This window comes from Sebastes fasciatus, chromosome 23 (genome assembly GCF_043250625.1).
Source record: "Sebastes fasciatus isolate fSebFas1 chromosome 23, fSebFas1.pri, whole genome shotgun sequence".
Classification (NCBI taxonomy): domain Eukaryota; kingdom Metazoa; phylum Chordata; class Actinopteri; order Perciformes; family Sebastidae; genus Sebastes; species Sebastes fasciatus.
Window position 1 is genome coordinate 12,436,750 of NC_133817.1, and position 18,069 is coordinate 12,454,818.

An 18,069-nucleotide genomic window follows, 5' to 3' on the forward strand; every position below is an offset into this window, starting at 1 on the left:
TCTGGAGTGTCACTTATTGTTAATCAGCATTAATGTCTGAAGGAGCACCTCATTCTCTGCATTATTGTACTACTTAAAGTAATAACCATGAACGGTTTCAGATAGCTTAATGCACAAATACGTACATTATTTTCTGCTCTACAGTGACAGATGTTTCAGTGCAAATCTTACTTAGTTTATCAGCTATTTTAAATATACTGAAATCATTATCAGTTGCACAAACCTTGATGCTTTTCACATTTCCAGTTTGTTTGGAAACAAACACTGATTGGCAGGTGACTTCTGGGAAATGCAGTGCAGAAACACAGCATCTGTGAGCGCGTAACACAAAAAAAACAATCAATTATTAGATAAAATTATTGTTAACATAAATTGGGATTAATAGCATTTGTATGATGATATTATTTTACTACAGTTTATCAGATCTTGATATTTGTGTAGGGGACCTTAAAAGGTCTGTCGTGTTGGAAAATGCTGCTCTCTTGACTTTATTTCCCTAGGTTTTTTAATGCTCTGATGCAGTACAGCTCGTGTCTGCTGACACAAATCTAATAAAAATAACAATAAACACAATTTATAGAGCACTTTTCTAAACAAAAGTTACTAAATGCTTTACATCATGAGAAGAGGAAGAAGAGACAGCCACATTTACAAGATGAAATACAGAATAAAAGCAAGACAGGCTTTCAAACAGGCAGTTAAAAAAATGACTGGTTAAATATGCGGAAAATTGTACCATAAAATCATGACCAATATAATGAAATTATGACCAATCTCACTAGCAGGTCCATTTAGTAGCTTTCTACTTATCACACAATCTACCTCCTGACCTTGATTTATGTTCTTTCATGTTTCCCTTTCTACAGAAAATGCAGGTTGTTATAACTGTTCTGGACTATGACCAAAAAAATAAGAGACAGCCACATTAACAAGATAAAAATAGAGAATAAAAACAAGACAGGCTTTCAAACAGGCAGTTAAAAAACGACTTGTTAAATATGCAGAAAATTATGACCAATCTTACCAGAAGGTCCATTTAGTAGCTTTCTACTTATCACACAATCTTCCTCAGCAGAAACTGACTTAACAAAGTGGAGCTTTATTGTTTGACTGAAGCAAACACAGCTGTTTAGAGATGAGCATTAACCGTCTATATGCAGACGATACCTCGATTTATGTTCTTTCATGTCTCCCGCTCTTCCCTTTCTACAGAAAGTGCAAGTTGTTATAACTGTTCTGGACTATGACAAGATCGGCAAGAACGATGCCATCGGCAAGGTCTTTGTGGGCCTCAACAGCTCGGGGACGGAGCTGCGCCACTGGTCCGACATGCTGGCCAACCCCAGGAGACCCGTCGCCCAGTGGCACGTGCTGAAGCCTGAGGAAGAGGTGGATTCTCAGCTCTCCACCAAGAAATAGGCAGGGCCCTTTCAGCACCTGCCTTGTAGTACTCTTTAGCCAGTATGTGTAAATACCTCAGTGATATATGGGTCCATCCACGTAACCCCCCTCTCTTTACCTCCCCCAGCTTTACCGCTCCTAATATCAAAAAAATTATTCAAACTTCCTGCGACATCCCACCCTCTGCTTTTTTTCTATCAGGTTCCCTACTTTTCTCGCTTTCTTTTTTTTTTTTGTTCCTCTCTGATTCAGAAGTTTTTGTTTTCCATCTCCGTGCCCTTAACCGCCCCGACCAAATGCCCCCTTCTTTTAAGCAATATGATCTGTATAGATAGCGCATGACTGAAAGAATTTATTGTACCACAGTTGTATATATAAGTATGCAGACAAAAATGATTTCTAGTTTATGTGTTTGTATGTTGTTACCCGTTTCCTAATCTGTGTATATCTTGATGTTTTTAATAAGATGTTCTATTTTAAATTATGTAAATGCAGATATAGAGGAAAGCCAATATTATATATCCCAGGATTTAAAATTCTACCTTATTACCTTATTGCATTCCAGAAAAAAAAATACCAACCTGCAAGACACTCTTGGAAATATATTCACATTGTAAAGGACGATGCCTGGCTTTAAGGTCAGTAAAAGATCATCACAGGAAAGACAGATGAATATAGAAACACAAAAACTCCAAAATACAAGGCCATTAACTACTATGGTTCTGAGGGTAAAATGATGCTGCTGGAAATTATACAAGCACATGATTTCTTACGACTTTTTGTACTTATTTCTCAATCAGAGGACCTATATGTTTAGCTTGATGCACACTGTTACCAGAAACAATAGTTATTGAAACCTGTTAGCATTTATTTTCTCCATATTTGGCAGTTTGAGTGAAATAGGTCCTCATTTTTAAAGGCCATCGTTCACTTAAACTGGCTCGTTTTCTTTTCCAAAAATGGAAAATATAGCCTCCAAAAAAACAACCCTTAAAAAACAGACCCCATGTGAGAAAAGCACCAAGCTGTAGCCATTGTGTCCTTAAGCTTGTTTAACAATATTTTGTTAACTGTTTACTTTGAACAGCCTTGTCGTTGTTGGGAGTATATCGCATTTAGGCCGGGGTCCGATCTTTTTGAGAGGGAGTTAGAAAAAAAAGAAGAGTCGTGACTTTGGTTTTAAGAGGACTATTTTTTAGAGCAATTCAACGTCTTGACTATTTTTTCGTAAACTGCATGATTTTTTTTACAATCTTTACTAAAGGCTGGGACGGGTGGGGGAGATCTACCGACACCAGGGGTTGTCTCTTCTGATACGATCCCCTTGCCTTCAATCAGAGGAGAGGAAAGAAAAATAACGTCTAAACGTTGGGTCAATGTATGTGAATATGTTGACGGAGGCGAAGCGAGATTCTAAACACTGCCATTTTCAGAGGTGACTTATGTAAAGGCCCTCTCTTCATGCACACTCCCACTTGCTAGTGGTTGTAGCTTTGGTTTTTTGGGAACAATGTCTTTGGCTGCAATGGTGCCCTAAATCGCAGTCTTTGCTTTGCGTTGCCTTCTCACAGTGACAATAGAGCTAGCCATGTTTTACTGCCAATTTTACCGTTTATGTGGCTGCTGTTTTGCACTGGATGTCTTTGAACTAGCTTGTTGACTTCTTTAGAAACAATTTTTGGACAGTTGTTGGGTTGGTTTTATTTCAGGACACCTGCAGGGAGGAGCCAGAAATCCGCCTGCTCGATCGGCTTAACTTAAAAAAAAAAAAAGCAATGATGACAAATCACAGCCAACAGCAGTTACATCAGTTTTGTTTTCTTGTTGGCACAGGACTACACCAAGAGAGTGCGAAATAACCGTAAAGTTAATGGTCTGCGTAGGCTATTAGTCCATCATGTCCTTTACTACGGGTCCAATTAGCAAAGGAATAAGTTTTAATCCATGAAAACCATGAAGTCTCTTATCTTGGAGGAACCTCTTGCATATACTCGATGCTAGCTTCAGGAGGACTTTCTAAATGTTTTCAATGTTATTGTGTAGTTGATAGCACTATTATGAAAAAGCTACTTGTCATTCCATAGGAGTCTCTGAGGACTGCTTTGTGTATCACTGTGACTGCCGTGTGTGCTTAGAGATGTAGACTTATCAGTAGGTAGCGAAACCAGTTTGTTCTGTAGTGATGTCGTAGCGTTTAATGCCATTTTTCCCTTCTACACGCAGAGAAAGAGAGAGAGAGAGTGCGCGTGACGTCACCGACGGCAAAAAACAAAGGCATTTTATCTGAGCGCGAGCAGGTCGTTTCACACAGCATTTTGTTGAGCACTGTGCAATACTTGTATGTTCATCCCATAGTGTTAACGTGGGTGGTGTTGCCCGAGAAAAAAACAAAAGATTCTAACCCCTTGAGGGATGATTCCAGTCCAGAGAGATGTTTCTCCTTTCCAGTGAGATGGTTAGGACACAGCACACGTAGATTCAGCTTACAGGTATAGGAGCTTGACACCTGTCGACCTCCGTTTAGGGTTCCCTCCCTTTTCGCAGGTTCGTTTTCTCTTCTTGCACACAGTTCCAGCATCAGAAGTTTCAGGGAGTATTAGTTAAAATACCAAACGAGATTCTACATTTAAATATCCCCTTAGAAATGTATATATTTACATAATCGTGTCAAAACAATGTATATCTAGAATAAATATAAAGTGAATATGATTATTCAGCTGCAAATATTTTATCCATCTTTCATCCATATACTTACTATCTCATCATTATTTCATTTTTTATTTGTCAACTTGCCCCATTGATTCAAAACCCCCCTTTTATATTTGAGATGAAAACTCTGAATGTACAGTATGGACTGTGTTGGTGTAGATTACTTTAACCGTGAGATTAGACGTACTTTGCACTTTTTGTTGTAAAAAAAAAAAAAAAGTCCCTTTTGTTTATATTTTTTCAACTATTAGGAATTTATGTCATAACCCTTTGGGGTAAAATCTCCTGTCTGATCGCATTCCAAAATCATTGAATATACTTTAATACAGCCAGTCCTTCTTAAACCGAGGGATTATTTTATGTTTTACATACATGTAGATTCATGAATTCCAGTACAGCTTCAGGTTTAAATGAAAAAAAATGGATTAAATACAAGGTAAAGGCTCTGTAAAATGTCCTGAGCAATTTGATATTAACTCAAAAAAAGGTTGTACTAACAGAATTATCCGATAAAAACTGAAATAAAATCAGAAATATGACGTGTAAATCAGGGGATTCAGTAATAGGCAGCATTGCCATCGGTTTGTGAGGTGTGTGGAAAAAACCCACAAAGCCATTACCTTCAACGCAATGCTCCTCTTATTGCGATTTCCTACCAAAGTATGCATGCATAATCAAACCCTAAATTCTCCTCTTGTATAAAAATACGCTCTCTGTGTGACAAGGAACTCAAGTTTCTCTCCAGTGGCACTGACGAAAAGCCACGCTGACCTTTCAGAAACAAAGCTGTGTAAAGTATTAGAATCTGATGCTGTAGAAAGATCCTAGTTGCCTTTGTGCATATCAACTGCCTGCTTGAGTATTTTGTGTGTGGAACTTTTCTCTGTAATCTTGTAGAACTGTTTGGGGTGTTTTTTCCTGCCATATCGCTCGCGGTGACGGCGAGCCGCTGACAAGTTATATTTGCTGTGTATACCTTCATTTTTGACGAGGTGTTTTACAGTTTTGTTTCACTTTGTGTAGTGATTCACTCTGTGGAGTTTTCTGACTGTTGTTATATAACTTCATATACACAAATGATCAATAAAAATGTTTTATTTCCTGTTGATACAGAAGCCTATCATGTCATATGTTCAGTTAAGTGCCAACAAAGCATTAAAGTGTGACTGCCTCTAATAGTAGCTTTAATAACTAAATCAACCTTTATTGCTTTCACTACAGTGTTAGTATTGATTGGCAGAAGCAGTATGACTCACTGCAACTCCCGTCACATCAAAAAGAAGTGTCTGCGTGACAAATTCTTTTAATGATGTGTGCTTCTCAACACTTTCACTCAGCTTTGAATCATCCAGACCAGCCTGTTAACAAGGTCACTACTGCCATCTATAGGACGTAAAGGAGCACAACACAGTGTATGAGCATTGAAAAAAACAGATTATGTTTTTCCATTTTGCTGTGGGCACAGATCAATTTCTATTAGTGAATATTCACTGATGTCTACCAGAGCCAGAAAACGGGGACAAGAGTTTGTCCTCCCACCAAATGCATGATGTCACATCGATGTGAAGCTCAGCTGAGAGTGAATTTGAGGATGAGAGCACCCTGAGGTGGTAGATAGATAGATTTTAGGCTGCTGCTATGAAATGAAGCTCATTTGGGTGTTCAGGGACAAACAGCTCATCAGTAAATAATGTCATTAAACACCTTAACATCCAGTTTCCGTTAATTTACCCATATATATATTTGGTTGGTTGTTTGGTTTATACTGAGTAAAATATTCACAACATATGCTTAAAACTCAGGGAATGTTTCAAGATTCATGATGAACTTTATTGACCCCGTGATGTGAAAGTGTCACAGCCACAAACATTTTTTTACCTGAAAAGATGCACAGAACAGGTAAGTAACCTTAAAAACAACAGGATACAATTATGATAGATACATAAGATAAGATAAGATATTTCTTTATTAGTCCCGCAGTGGGGAAATTTGCAGTGTATAGCAGTAAAGGGGATAGTGCAAAAAAACAAGATGCATCAGCTAACACAGTAAAAAAAGAGCTAAACAAAGTGTAACAAAATATGAACCATTTAAATAGAAGGAAGTATATATACAGTATTGAATCTAAGTACTTTATGTGCTCCACTGGTATTATTTTTAATAGCTTACTGCAGTTCATTACTGCTGTTTTTGTGGTCTTCACTGATATAATCAAAGCTGCATGATCACATTAGGCTCTATTTCGGGTAAGGAATGAACACATGATCCACATTGTGCTAATTTGGTGTCCTTGGATAACACTGTTCCTAATGTCTGACCTCATACAACTCTTTGTTTTTGATGCAACTGTTTATTTTAGTGATGTGTAGGTTGCGAATGAGCCGACTCTTTGAGCCGACTCTTTTAAGTGAACGATAAGAGCACTCCATGCACTGACTGTGACTGAATGTTGTGTTAATGACGTCCGTGCGACCAATCCGGTGATGACAGACAAGGATCATACCATCAAGCAGGGAGGAGCGGCGCGCCGACGGTCTACGGGTACAGAGCAGGAGGGAGAGGAGGAAAGAAAGAGAGAGAGGAGTGCAGTGCGCGAATAGCAGACAAGATGAGTGACAGTCGGAAACGAAGCAGCATGTAAAATTATGGTATTCTGGAAATTATGAGGTTTAGTATAATTATATTGAATAATTTAAGTGATATATGTGCACTTAGAAGAGTGCACATATATCAGAAGAGTCGTTTGGGAGCCGAAAGAGCCGGCTCTTCTTGGTGAGCTGAGCCAAATGATCTGACTCACTAAAAAGAGCCTGAATTTCCATCACTAGTTTATTTAGACTTTTATTTTGAGAAGTCCAAGTATTTCCTTTATTTTATTTTATTTATTGAGTTTTATTCTGGAAATCCATGCGGAAGTGACGTTGAGCTTCAGCTTCATCAAATTAACCGTTATAACACCGGAAGTTGTGTTTTTACTGGTTAAAAAAATTACCAAACGGTATTAAATCAGGGTGAATAAACAAATAAAAAAACGTATATTATTTCTCATAAATAAATAAATTATTATAACTAACTTTCTTGGTGTTATTTAAAAAAAAATTACGAAACAATGCTTTTATTTTCAAAAACAGACCGGATGTGAATGTCTGCTTGACAACCACTGACAGTTGTTGCTACCGTCTCGGTTGCAGTGAACTCCTCTGGTGCTGCTTTCTGCGTTGAAAAACAACCTTGCAGTTGCCAAAACTGTCTGAAAATGCTGTCGTACATCATTGGAGTAAGTATACTTATCATGACATGTCGCCAGGTTGATTATATTGTAGTTATGTAGCTGTATTGTTGCGTTAAAGTATGCTTAACAGCAGCTAACAGTTTCCTCATCAAGTTCAGCTGGCAGCTTTTGGTCTGTGGCCCACAGACACATTGCTATGACTCACTTCTCCTGTTATGGATTAAACAACATGACTTAAAGGGGGACAACGCCCAGCAGAGGTCTCAACCAGTTGGTAGCTAATGTTAGCTGGTGGTCTGAGTCATTCTCCTGTTTGTTTGACCTTCTCACAGTTGATCCGAGGAGGCCTTGACAGCATCATCAACTTGATCTTCAGACTCCTCTTCTCCAAGAAGAGACAAGCTCTCACCTTAGAGGACCCCAACATCAAGTATGCACTGCGAATGCTGGACAAACAGGTAACCCACACTCTTGAATTTCACCATATAAAAGGTTTTTATTTAGCAAAAACTGCAGCATCAAATCTTCAGTTTCTGTGTTTAACAGCAGGTGCGTTCAATGACCCTTTTTCCCCCACAGAGGATGGCTGAATTTCACACTCTTGATTAAAGCAGAGCCATTGTTAGTGTAATTGGTAACACCTGGGCTTTTCCTACTATGACAGGTCAAAATGCCTGCTTTGAACTCAAGTAAAAGTACTGTTCCTTTGCAAAAAAAAGTACTCAAGTAAGATAAGATAAGATTTAATTAATCAATTAATCCTTTCATCACTACACTCTTGAACATATCACTAGACTATATTCTGAGTATACAAATATGTGTTTAAATACTACTGATAGTACTACAGTAATATAAATAAAGTGATATGAAGAAATAAAAGGAAAAAGGAAAAAATAAACAAATAGAGATATATAAGGTCACTATAAATTCACAATACAATCATTCCCATTATTATTAATAGCATTAAAAAACCCATGCCATTAAGATAAGATATTCCTTTATTAGTCCCGCAGTGGGGACATTTGCAGTGTACAGCAGCAAAGGGGATAGTGCAAAAAACAGGAAGCATCAGCTAACACAGTAAAAAAAAAAAAGAGCTAAACAAAGTGTGACAAATATGAACCATTTAAATACAAGGAAGTATAAAAATAGGAGTGGTATATACAGTTTTGGCAATAAACAGACTTTTGACAAAATTGCATAAGTGGAAAATGATATTGCTCAGTGAAAATGAAATGAAATTCCACCTGTAAAAATATCAGGTTATTGTCAGTTTTTGGTGTGTAAGTGGTCTACTGGGAGCAGTGCTGGTTAGAAGTAGAAGTAAAAGTAGTCATCAAAATAAGTAATTGAGTGTTAAAAAAAAAAAAAAGAAAAGATAAATCTGTCGCCTGTTCCATCTGTTATAAAATAACAAACCGAGTCCTAGTTCATTACAATATTGAGCATTTAGCAAACTTCATGAAACATAAACTCAATACACACTACATTATCCAACAGTTGCCCAGCTGAAAAACTTTAGTAGATCTACAGTATATGTAGCAGATCTTTGCTGGGATGGTGGAGTGACTGAAATATATATTTCAGTCTTCAGAAGTTTCTGTAATCCTTTTGTAAATGTTGCCTATATTATCATATCGGACACTATCTAGTCACAATGTAGTCTAATATATGATAAATGGGTACAGCAGATAGACAGAGGAAAAAAGGTTCATGAGTGTTGATTGATAGATACTGTACATCTGTATGTTTTCTGCATGTTTTTGCATACGTTAGGTACAGCTGCATGTAATATATAACATAGTTAAACATTTAACCAAGATAAAAAAAAAGCTGTATGTACTATATTTACACCATATTATCCAACATGCATCATTCTGTGACATTTTACGTTTTTGCACACATTGAAGAAGCCACTATCATCCTCTCTCTCTGTAATCCGATCTCCAGCACCTGAGCTAACTGGTATGCATTGCTCTCGGGTTGTGACCCAGGTTGTATCTGAACTGTCTTGACCAGGGATTAACCTGGGTTGACAGGCTTGGTTTAAATTGGTGTTGTATTGGTATGTTCACTTTGACCTAAGGGAAGACCGTCTGTGGTTGAAACATATCAGTCATGTCCACATGAAATGAAAGCAGTTTGTCTTTTTTTCGTGTGCATAATCTGGTCTCTACTTTTCTGTCTCTTCATCGGGCTACACAAAGCATGACTAGTTAAAAGCAAAGCTCTGTGTCGGCACGGTTCTCTGTTGTACTGACTTCAGACCAGCTTTCTCAACCAGAGCCCGCTATACTACGTGCTCTTAATTCGTCTGTAAATATAAGCTGCTGCTAACACCATTTGAAAGCCACAATGTTATCATTACTCCTGCTGTAGCTTCAGCCATGCTGCATGCAAAGGAGTCATGTGGAGGCGTGGCTGCGGTAGGATAACAGAGTGCCAGCAGACCTGGGACCAGATGACCACCTGTCTCTTAAAGCATCATGAATGTATAAACTAATAAATAAAAGTAGCGCGATGAATATAAAAGTAATGATTTTTCTCTAAATATCTACTCAAGTAACAGTTAAAAAGTATGCTGCATTAAAACTATTTACTTAAGAGTAACTTGTATCTGAGTAAATGTAACTCATTACTGTCCACCTCTGATCCTCTGTGTTTGTTTATGTTGTGCAGATTGTCAGCCATGACACGAGGAAGTTCCGCTTTGCCCTGCCTTCCCCTGAACACATCCTCGGCCTCCCCGTCGGTTAGTATCCGCACTCTTATGATCACTGTCAATATTTAATATGGAAACAAGCACTAATCACAGTCATTATACACACTTAAGAAAGAAATCACTGGCACTCACAGATAAAGTGTCTTTTTTTAGTTTATTATTTATTTATAAGCCATCATCAGCGTCACGCTAATTCATATTAATTAATTAATTATTTAATTGATGTTTATTTCTGATTTATGACTAGAACAATTTGACACACAGTGCTGAGCTGCATCTCAAATTAATCTTCAGGTTCCCAGCTTTCAGATAATGTGCACCACTTCTAAGTTGCTGTTGACCTGTTATCTACCATTGAACATCCCCTGTACGCCGCCCATACCCCTCTAAAAACGGGGCGGAACAGTAAGGGGTTAAGCACTTTATGCATTCGGTGTTTAGAAGTTTTTTTGCACTGTCTTCATTTTAAGTGATCTCGCTTTTGTACTGTCTGTCCCATTGTTTGTGTCTGTCTGGATTGTTGCATTATGTGATTTTTATGATGAACGTGTTTATACATCTGGCTGCAACCAAATTTCCCCTGGTGGGATAAAATAGTCTGACTTGACTTGATTTTGATAATGACGGCTGCTTGTTTTCTAAATTTAACTGTATTGAAAACAATCAGAAACTTTGAATACTGTAACATGTAGACATAGTGTCGTGGAATTATTAATTAAATTATATCATTACATAAATAAGTATACAGTAAGGTACTAGGATGATAGGGAGAGCTCCTTCTGTTCAGTGGAAATCAATTAATATCTACTAGGAGAGGAAAACAATTTACATACATTGTTATTTAGATGATTTGGAATAAAGCTGAATAGCATAAAGAAAATTAGTAGAGATGGCTTTTCTCTCGTTGCATTTCATTTTATGTATATGGAATTTGTCAAATTATAAACAGTTGAACTAGGAAGGTAATATTAGGGCTGCAACTAACAATTATTTTCTTGATTTACCGTTATCACAAGTTCTCAGAGCACAATGTGATGTCTTCAAATTCCTTTTTTTTAATCTGACTATCAGTCCCAAACCCCAAAATATTTCATTTTTACTATCCTATATTAGAAAAGAAACCTAGAAAATCCTCACATTTGAGAAGTTGGAACCAGAGGCTGTTAAGCATTTTTATTTAAAAAATTACTGAAATGATTAATCGATTCTAATAATTGTTGCCGATTAATTTTCTATCACGCAACTTATTGTTTTATCCCTAGATGATATATTTTTGTACATTATATTGTTTTGAAAATAAACAGTGTGCTATTAGTAGTAATCAAACTTATCTGATATGACGTTGCTGACCTCAAAAGTAAACTGAGGCACTCATTGTTGTTTTGTTTTCCTCTCCAGGGCAGCACATCTATTTGTCTGCAAGAATAGACGGGAAGCTGGTCGTCCGTCCATATACGCCAGTGTCCAGTGATGATGACAAAGGCTTTGTGGACTTGGTGGTGAAGGTAATAGCCTTGAGAAAGGTTGTTTCTGTGTATATGTGTAGGTGTGCATTTGATTTTCCTAAAACAGTTTCTCCTGTTAACAGATTTACTTTAAAGATGTTAATCCTAAATTCCCCGAGGGTGGGAAGATGAGTCAGTACTTGGAGAGCCTCAGGATCAATGACACTATCGACTTCAGAGGACCCAGTGGTCTTCTCGTTTACAAAGGCAAAGGTGAGTAACGTTACCTGAAAAGATGCAAGGTTTGTAATTGAATTAATTCAGCTGCCTGATCTGATGCTGTAACTCCCCCTGCAGGTGTTTTTGAGATTCAAGCAGATAAAAAGTCCTCGGCTGAGACCAAGACAGCCAAACATGTGGGCATGATCGCTGGAGGGACAGGTAAGGGAAATTTCTAGACTCCTCTATTAAAGTTTTTCACTTAGGAAATTGTTTAAGAGATCCTGACACATCTCATGATGAGTTTAGTTAGTAGAGCCATGCCTGAAAAAAACATACTATAACTTTTTTCGACATACTATACTATGACTTATTTATTTTCTCGACATTATATACTATGACTTTTTAAATTTTTTTGACATACTATACTATGACTTTTTTGACATGCTATACTATGAATTTTTTTGTGACACACGATACAAAGACTTTTTTTCGACATACTATACTATGACCATTTTCTTTTTCGACATAATATACTATGACTTTTTTTTATTTTTCAGACATAGTATAGTCTGACTTTGACGTTTTTTCGACATACTATACTATGGCTTTTTATTTTTTTTGACATACTGTACTAGGACTCTTTTTTCAATATACTATACTATGACTCTTTATTTTTTCAACATACTAGACTGACTCTTTTATTTTTTAAGACATACTATACCATGACTTTTTTTCAACATACTATACTATAATTTTGGGATTTTTTTCGACATACTATTGTATGACTTTATTTCATTTTTTCGACATACTGTACTAGGACTCTTTTTTATTATCTCGACATACTATACTATGACTTTTTTGATATGCTATACTATGACTTTTTTTCGACATACTATACGATGACCATTTTTTTCTTTTCGACATACTGTACTATGACTTTTTTTGTGACATACGATACAATGACTTTTTTTCAACATACTATACTATGACTTTATTTAATATTTTCAACATACTGTACTAGGACTCTTTTTTTCAATATACTATACTATGACTCTTTTTTAATTTTTTTGGACATACTATACTATGACTTTTTACATTCAAGGTATAGTAAGTCGAAAAAATAAAAAAAGTCATAGTATAGTATGTTGAAAAAAGATCATAGTATAATATGTCGAAAAAAATTTAAAACCCCATAGTATAGTATGTCGATAAATAAAATAATAGTATATCGGAAAAAATGCAAAAAGGGGATAGTATAGTATGTCAAAAATAGTGATAGTATGTTTAAAAAAAAAGTCATGGCATAGTATGTCGAAAAAATTGTGTAAAAAAAAAAAGATGTGAAGTTAAAGTATTCAGGGGCTTTAAGCTTTTTCTTTATTTGAACAAAAGACACACAGATATCCACATATTTTTGGCCACATATTGTATGCATTTACATTTCATAGTTATAAATGTAAACATTACAAATGTGTCTTAGTTTATTTCCTGTTGATGTTTTTGTGAATGACATAAGCTAACATGAAGTGAACATGAACCCAACCTTTTGCAGAGCAATGTAATTCCTTTAAAACGGTCTATAATGAAGGTAATTCCATGTCTGAAGCCAAACGTATGACCTTCCCCTCGTCTGTTTTCTTCCAGGAATCACTCCCATGTTGCAGCTCATCACAGATGTGATGAAGGATCCACAGGACCAGACAGTGTGTTACCTGCTGTTTGCCAACCAGGTCAGTTTCATCAACCAGGATCACATGATGAACTATTATTGCAAGTTTAGTTTTCCAGTGTAATTGGGAAGCAGTGGTTAATACTACAACAGAGGTGGAACATTGAGTGCTGAAAGTTTGTTCTTCCTCTCCTGTCATAGACTGAGAAAGACATCCTGTTGCGACCGGAGTTGGAAGAGATCCAGGTCAACCACCCGGACCGGTTCAAGCTATGGTTCACCCTGGACAGAGCACCTGAAGGTAATAAACTTACATCTACATAATCTACATACTAGTATATTTTAAAAAATGACAAAAAAGTCATAGAACAGTATGTCGAAAAAATAAGTCATAGTATAGTTTGCTGAAAAAATAAAAAAATTCATAGTATGTCAAAAAAATAAGTCATATTATGGTATGTCCAAAAATTATTTAATTTCTAAACGTTATCCTTTTAATTTGTTATTGTCATCTTTAGCGGTTATTTGAATAAAAACACATAATTCAAATGATTAGGAAATAAATTATTGTAATTTTACTTAAATATTTACTTTGATTAAAAAAAAAAATCTAGGCATTAGTGGTTCTATTTAAGTTATTAAGCTGTTTAGAGGGAAGTTAAACAGGCCATATTCCTCTATCTATTTTATATTGCTGTGAAAACATCTTCAAACAACTGCATTTATTCAAGTTTCTCGTCAAAAACTACATTTTACAAGTTTACATCTGAACGCATCATGATAGCGTTAGAATTTACCATCGACAAATACGCGTTTTATTGAGTAGAGCTTGAACGCACCATAATGTGCTCAGCTGGTCACTGTAATTACTCTGAGCAGCATCATGGGAATGAATTACAATATAAGTGTCTTATTACTTTAGTTGTTCCAAATATTGTTCCTTCAGTTTATTTTGGACTTGCAGTTGTTACAAATTGCAGCTTTATGTCTTCTTATCTCCGGCTTCAATCAGCTGCTGATTCACGGTGCATCTCTAACCGTTAGTTTAGTTAGCATTGATTTATGCAAAGTTTTCTATAAGCGGAACAAGTATTATAAAAGTCAATATCGCAGTCGATCATGTTCATTTAATTGTGGGAAGCCAAAATCGCGACCGTGATTAATATTCAATTAATTGTGCAGCCCCAGCAGACGGTGGTTCATTTTATGTTGATGTTGGATGAGGACTGTGATAAATGCAAATGCACATACCACAGTTCTGATCGCAAAAAAAAGAGTAAAGTCAGATTTTATGCACATGGCAGTGTGTTCTTCATACTATGACCGTTTTCCTAAAATTAGATCTAAAACACAACATATTGAATCGTATCGCCCTAATCTAAACGTTGGGACCTTTTCTGTGTTTCAGACTGGGAGTATAGCCAAGGCTTCATCAGTGAAGACATGGTGAGGGAACACCTGCCGCCTCCCAGTGACGACAGTCTCATCCTGATGTGTGGACCGCCACCTATGATCCAGTTTGCCTGCAACCCCAATCTGGACAAAGTCGGCCACTCCAACAGCCGCAGGTTTACCTTCTAGACGTCCATCCGCATCATTAAAAAGAGGTTTGGGCATATAAGGGCGTTCAGTTATTATATTCCCCACCTAGAGAGCATTAAAGCACCCGTACAGTTGCAGTGGGTATTGCACTATATATACTATATTTATGCCGTGATATATTCATCATGCAACAGAATCACAGCGCGGACCAATTCATGTAATCAGTAAGTGTCACAGAAGGGGAGGGGAAATATTTGATTGAATGAGTATGTAGCGGAGATCGATTAGCGGAGATCAAAGTGTTGACTGTTGGCTTGGAAATGAGGATGTGATTACAAAGCTGTTGCAAATAATATCAGAAGAGTTCAGGTTTACTGGCTGTTTTGTCCTGCTGAGTGCCTTAACACTTGCAAAGCTTTTTTATGCATAGTTTGTGAGTCGCGACCACTTGCTTCATTTATACAGAATTGTATTGTTATTCCTTTATTGCTGTTGCGATTGTGTTATACCTGCCCCTCTATCTGTCGTCACGTCAAAGATGTCAATATTTTGCTAAAATGCGATATGGTTACTGATGTGGCTACTTGTTTGGATATGCAACATAAAAAAATCAATTGCTATAAAATGTTTTGATGCTAACCTAGAAATCATCATTTACAAGTGTTTGATCATAACAGTTGTATCATCTCCCTAACAATGAAGACAAGGAAAAATGCATTTTCTCTTTTTTATTACCAAAAATTTAAAAACAAAGACTTTGGTTTCCATGTTGTTGTATTGCTTTTTCTGAAACGGAAGAGTTTGACATTTGGAGAAAAAACGCTTTCATGCCAAGAGTTAGAGCAGAGGATCAATACCACTCCTTAAAAGGTGCTAAATGCGAGATTGGGAGCATTTCTATTGCCTCTGCACAGCTCTAAACTCAAGTAGTGCTCAGGTAGACATTACTCCTCTTTATTTTTACTGCTATATTAATGCTCTGGATATCATAGAGATAACCTTTAAGTATGAGTTCATAAAGAATAGAAGCAGAGGGAAAAGCTAAAAAATGCACCTCTCTAAAGCCCTCATTTTGGTCAATTTGTGGTTTTAGGGAGAATTACCTACTATAACTATTTCGTGGTGAACAGCGTTTAGATTAAAGGCGCTAAATTTGATATCCAGAGCATTAATATAGCAGCAAACAGCTATTTGCTATGTAAAGAAGTAAGAAGTAATGTATACCTGAGCAGAGAGTGAAGTCACTCTCCCTCTGTGTGTTGTAATCTGAGCGTCTCCGTGCTTTGTTGACATAACCGGGCCGGCCGCTCTGCACTCATACGGCGGTTACAGCTGGTAACACCGTCCTGGAAGCGTAGCACCTACTCTCCGGTTCCCCCCCAGGTTAGCACTGTTAGCACCACTGAGAGCCATGCGGAGGCAATAGAAACGCTCACAATCTTGCATGCAGCACCTTTAAACAAAAGAGATACATGTTCATTATTGAACTTTATGATAAGCTAATCACCTCCTTGCTGTAGCTTCGTACTTAAATAGGCACAGACACATGAGTGGTATCGATCTCCTTACCTAATACGAAAGCAAATAAGCGCATTTCTCAAAATGTCAACCCATTCTTTAAAAAACAAACATTTTCTCACTTCATTTAGTGGTATCTGTCCAGGTTTTGAGATTTCTTAAACAGTGTCCTGAGTGATGCACAGAACACACTATCAACAGTTTTCATTATAGAAAGAAAGGAAACTGTTCAGAGTGAGATCTGTGGGTTATATATAATGTAACAAGAACACTTTCTAGAAGATACAGTGCTATAAAAAACAATTTTCAATGCTGTGAGCACCACACACAAAATCACGATCACCTCCATAGTACTGGAGTGGAGGCAGAAATCGCAAAAACCCAAACTATCTACGCGGCTGGATACCACTAGAAGTAAATGAGAGAATGTTTGCTGTAATTTCAATGAATTGATGTTTAAGATAACCTGAAGGTCTTTTCAGACGGGGAGCAATTGATGCGCTTTGTAATTCATTTTCATTGTAATTAGAGGCGTGTGAAACTATCGCTGTCGTTTGTATCAGATAACGTTAAGTATAGTTTTAACGACAATGCTAATTTAGCTAACTTTGGCTATCAACAATAACAGTCTGGTTGGCATCAAAGACTAGGATTGTCACGTGTCAAATCAAGCTTTTATTATGGAAATATGATGATACATACAGTAGTTCACGGAGGCCGTTACCACGCATAGCACTTGTTATTTACTCGTAGAGCGCAGTCAGAGTGTCACTCTCCATCTGAAAAGACCTTATAGCAACTTAACGTACCAATAACAAATGAATTTGACTGCAGCGGAAGGACATTAAAACTTGAGTACTACACTCAAAACAAAGGGGAGAAATACCAAAAACTAGTATGCTTACCTCACTGATTATTGAAAACACAAATGCTTGAATAATACGAAGTACATTAATGCAATAAATCTTGCATTTTCCGTTCATGCATTATATCTTGGACAGCTTCAATAAATATATATGGTGATGAAAGCTATGGCTGTACTTCTGACTGATGAAAATACTGTAAAGTGGTGGTCTCACATGTTCTTCTACAAAGGTCGGGGGGCGGTGGAGGGATTTGGTTTCCGGTTGGCACAGATTGTTCTTTTGTCACAAAGCGACTCGGGAGCCCATCGTCTCAATCAAACAGCGCGGTCGTGATCGGTTTCTGCCGCCTCGACGGAGATCTCGTGATAGAACTCATCTTCCTTCAGCATGCTCTGAAACACAAAGAGGACCAGAGAGAGAGTTAACGAAACAATCAAAAGGTTAACTAAAGTCAGTTTATAATCATCAAATAATAGTTATTTTACTGTTTACAATGAAATGATTATTAGTAATGCCACTGTTTCTGTACTTTAACAGTTTATTGTTGCATAACATAACAGTTTATATACTATATTAAGTATTTAATGATTACGAAATGATTTGTAAAACATCTAGAAGGATATTTGTAACACTGTTAATGGTTAATTGGTTTGTAAAGTATCTTTAAACATTTAGATTGATTTCTTAAAGGTTTACAAATCATTTGGTAATCATTAACAAATACTTAATACAGTATATAAAAT

General features: G+C 36.8%; 3 protein-coding genes across 12 annotated transcripts in view; 2 read left to right on the forward strand and 1 right to left on the reverse strand.

Moving 5' to 3' along the window:
• syt1a (synaptotagmin Ia) overlaps positions 1-2,563 on the forward strand; it is a 182,043-nt gene extending 179,480 nt beyond the window's left edge. For all 7 annotated transcript variants that reach the window (XM_074625317.1, XM_074625319.1, XM_074625316.1 and 4 more), the window contains one exon: positions 1,213-2,563. In XM_074625317.1, coding sequence (XP_074481418.1) covers positions 1,213-1,419 — 207 coding nt within the window. In that variant the 3' untranslated portion in view covers positions 1,420-2,563. The remainder of the gene's footprint in view (positions 1-1,212) is intronic.
• Positions 2,564-7,228: 4,665 nt separating this feature from the next.
• On the forward strand, positions 7,229-16,571 carry cyb5r3 (cytochrome b5 reductase 3). Its single transcript, XM_074626263.1, has 9 exons — positions 7,229-7,387; positions 7,675-7,800; positions 10,022-10,094; positions 11,463-11,569; positions 11,653-11,782; positions 11,867-11,950; positions 13,376-13,461; positions 13,602-13,701; positions 14,809-16,571. Exons 1-9 carry the CDS (start codon positions 7,367-7,369, stop codon positions 14,979-14,981), a joined length of 900 nt encoding a protein of 299 aa, XP_074482364.1. The 5' UTR covers positions 7,229-7,366; the 3' UTR covers positions 14,982-16,571.
• The window catches only part of LOC141762241 (liprin-beta-1-like), an 88,893-nt gene continuing 86,479 nt past the window's right edge, over positions 15,656-18,069 (reverse strand). For all 4 annotated transcript variants that reach the window (XM_074626259.1, XM_074626258.1, XM_074626256.1 and 1 more), the window contains one exon: positions 15,656-17,718. In XM_074626259.1, coding sequence (XP_074482360.1) covers positions 17,641-17,718 — 78 coding nt within the window. In that variant the 3' untranslated portion in view covers positions 15,656-17,640. The remainder of the gene's footprint in view (positions 17,719-18,069) is intronic.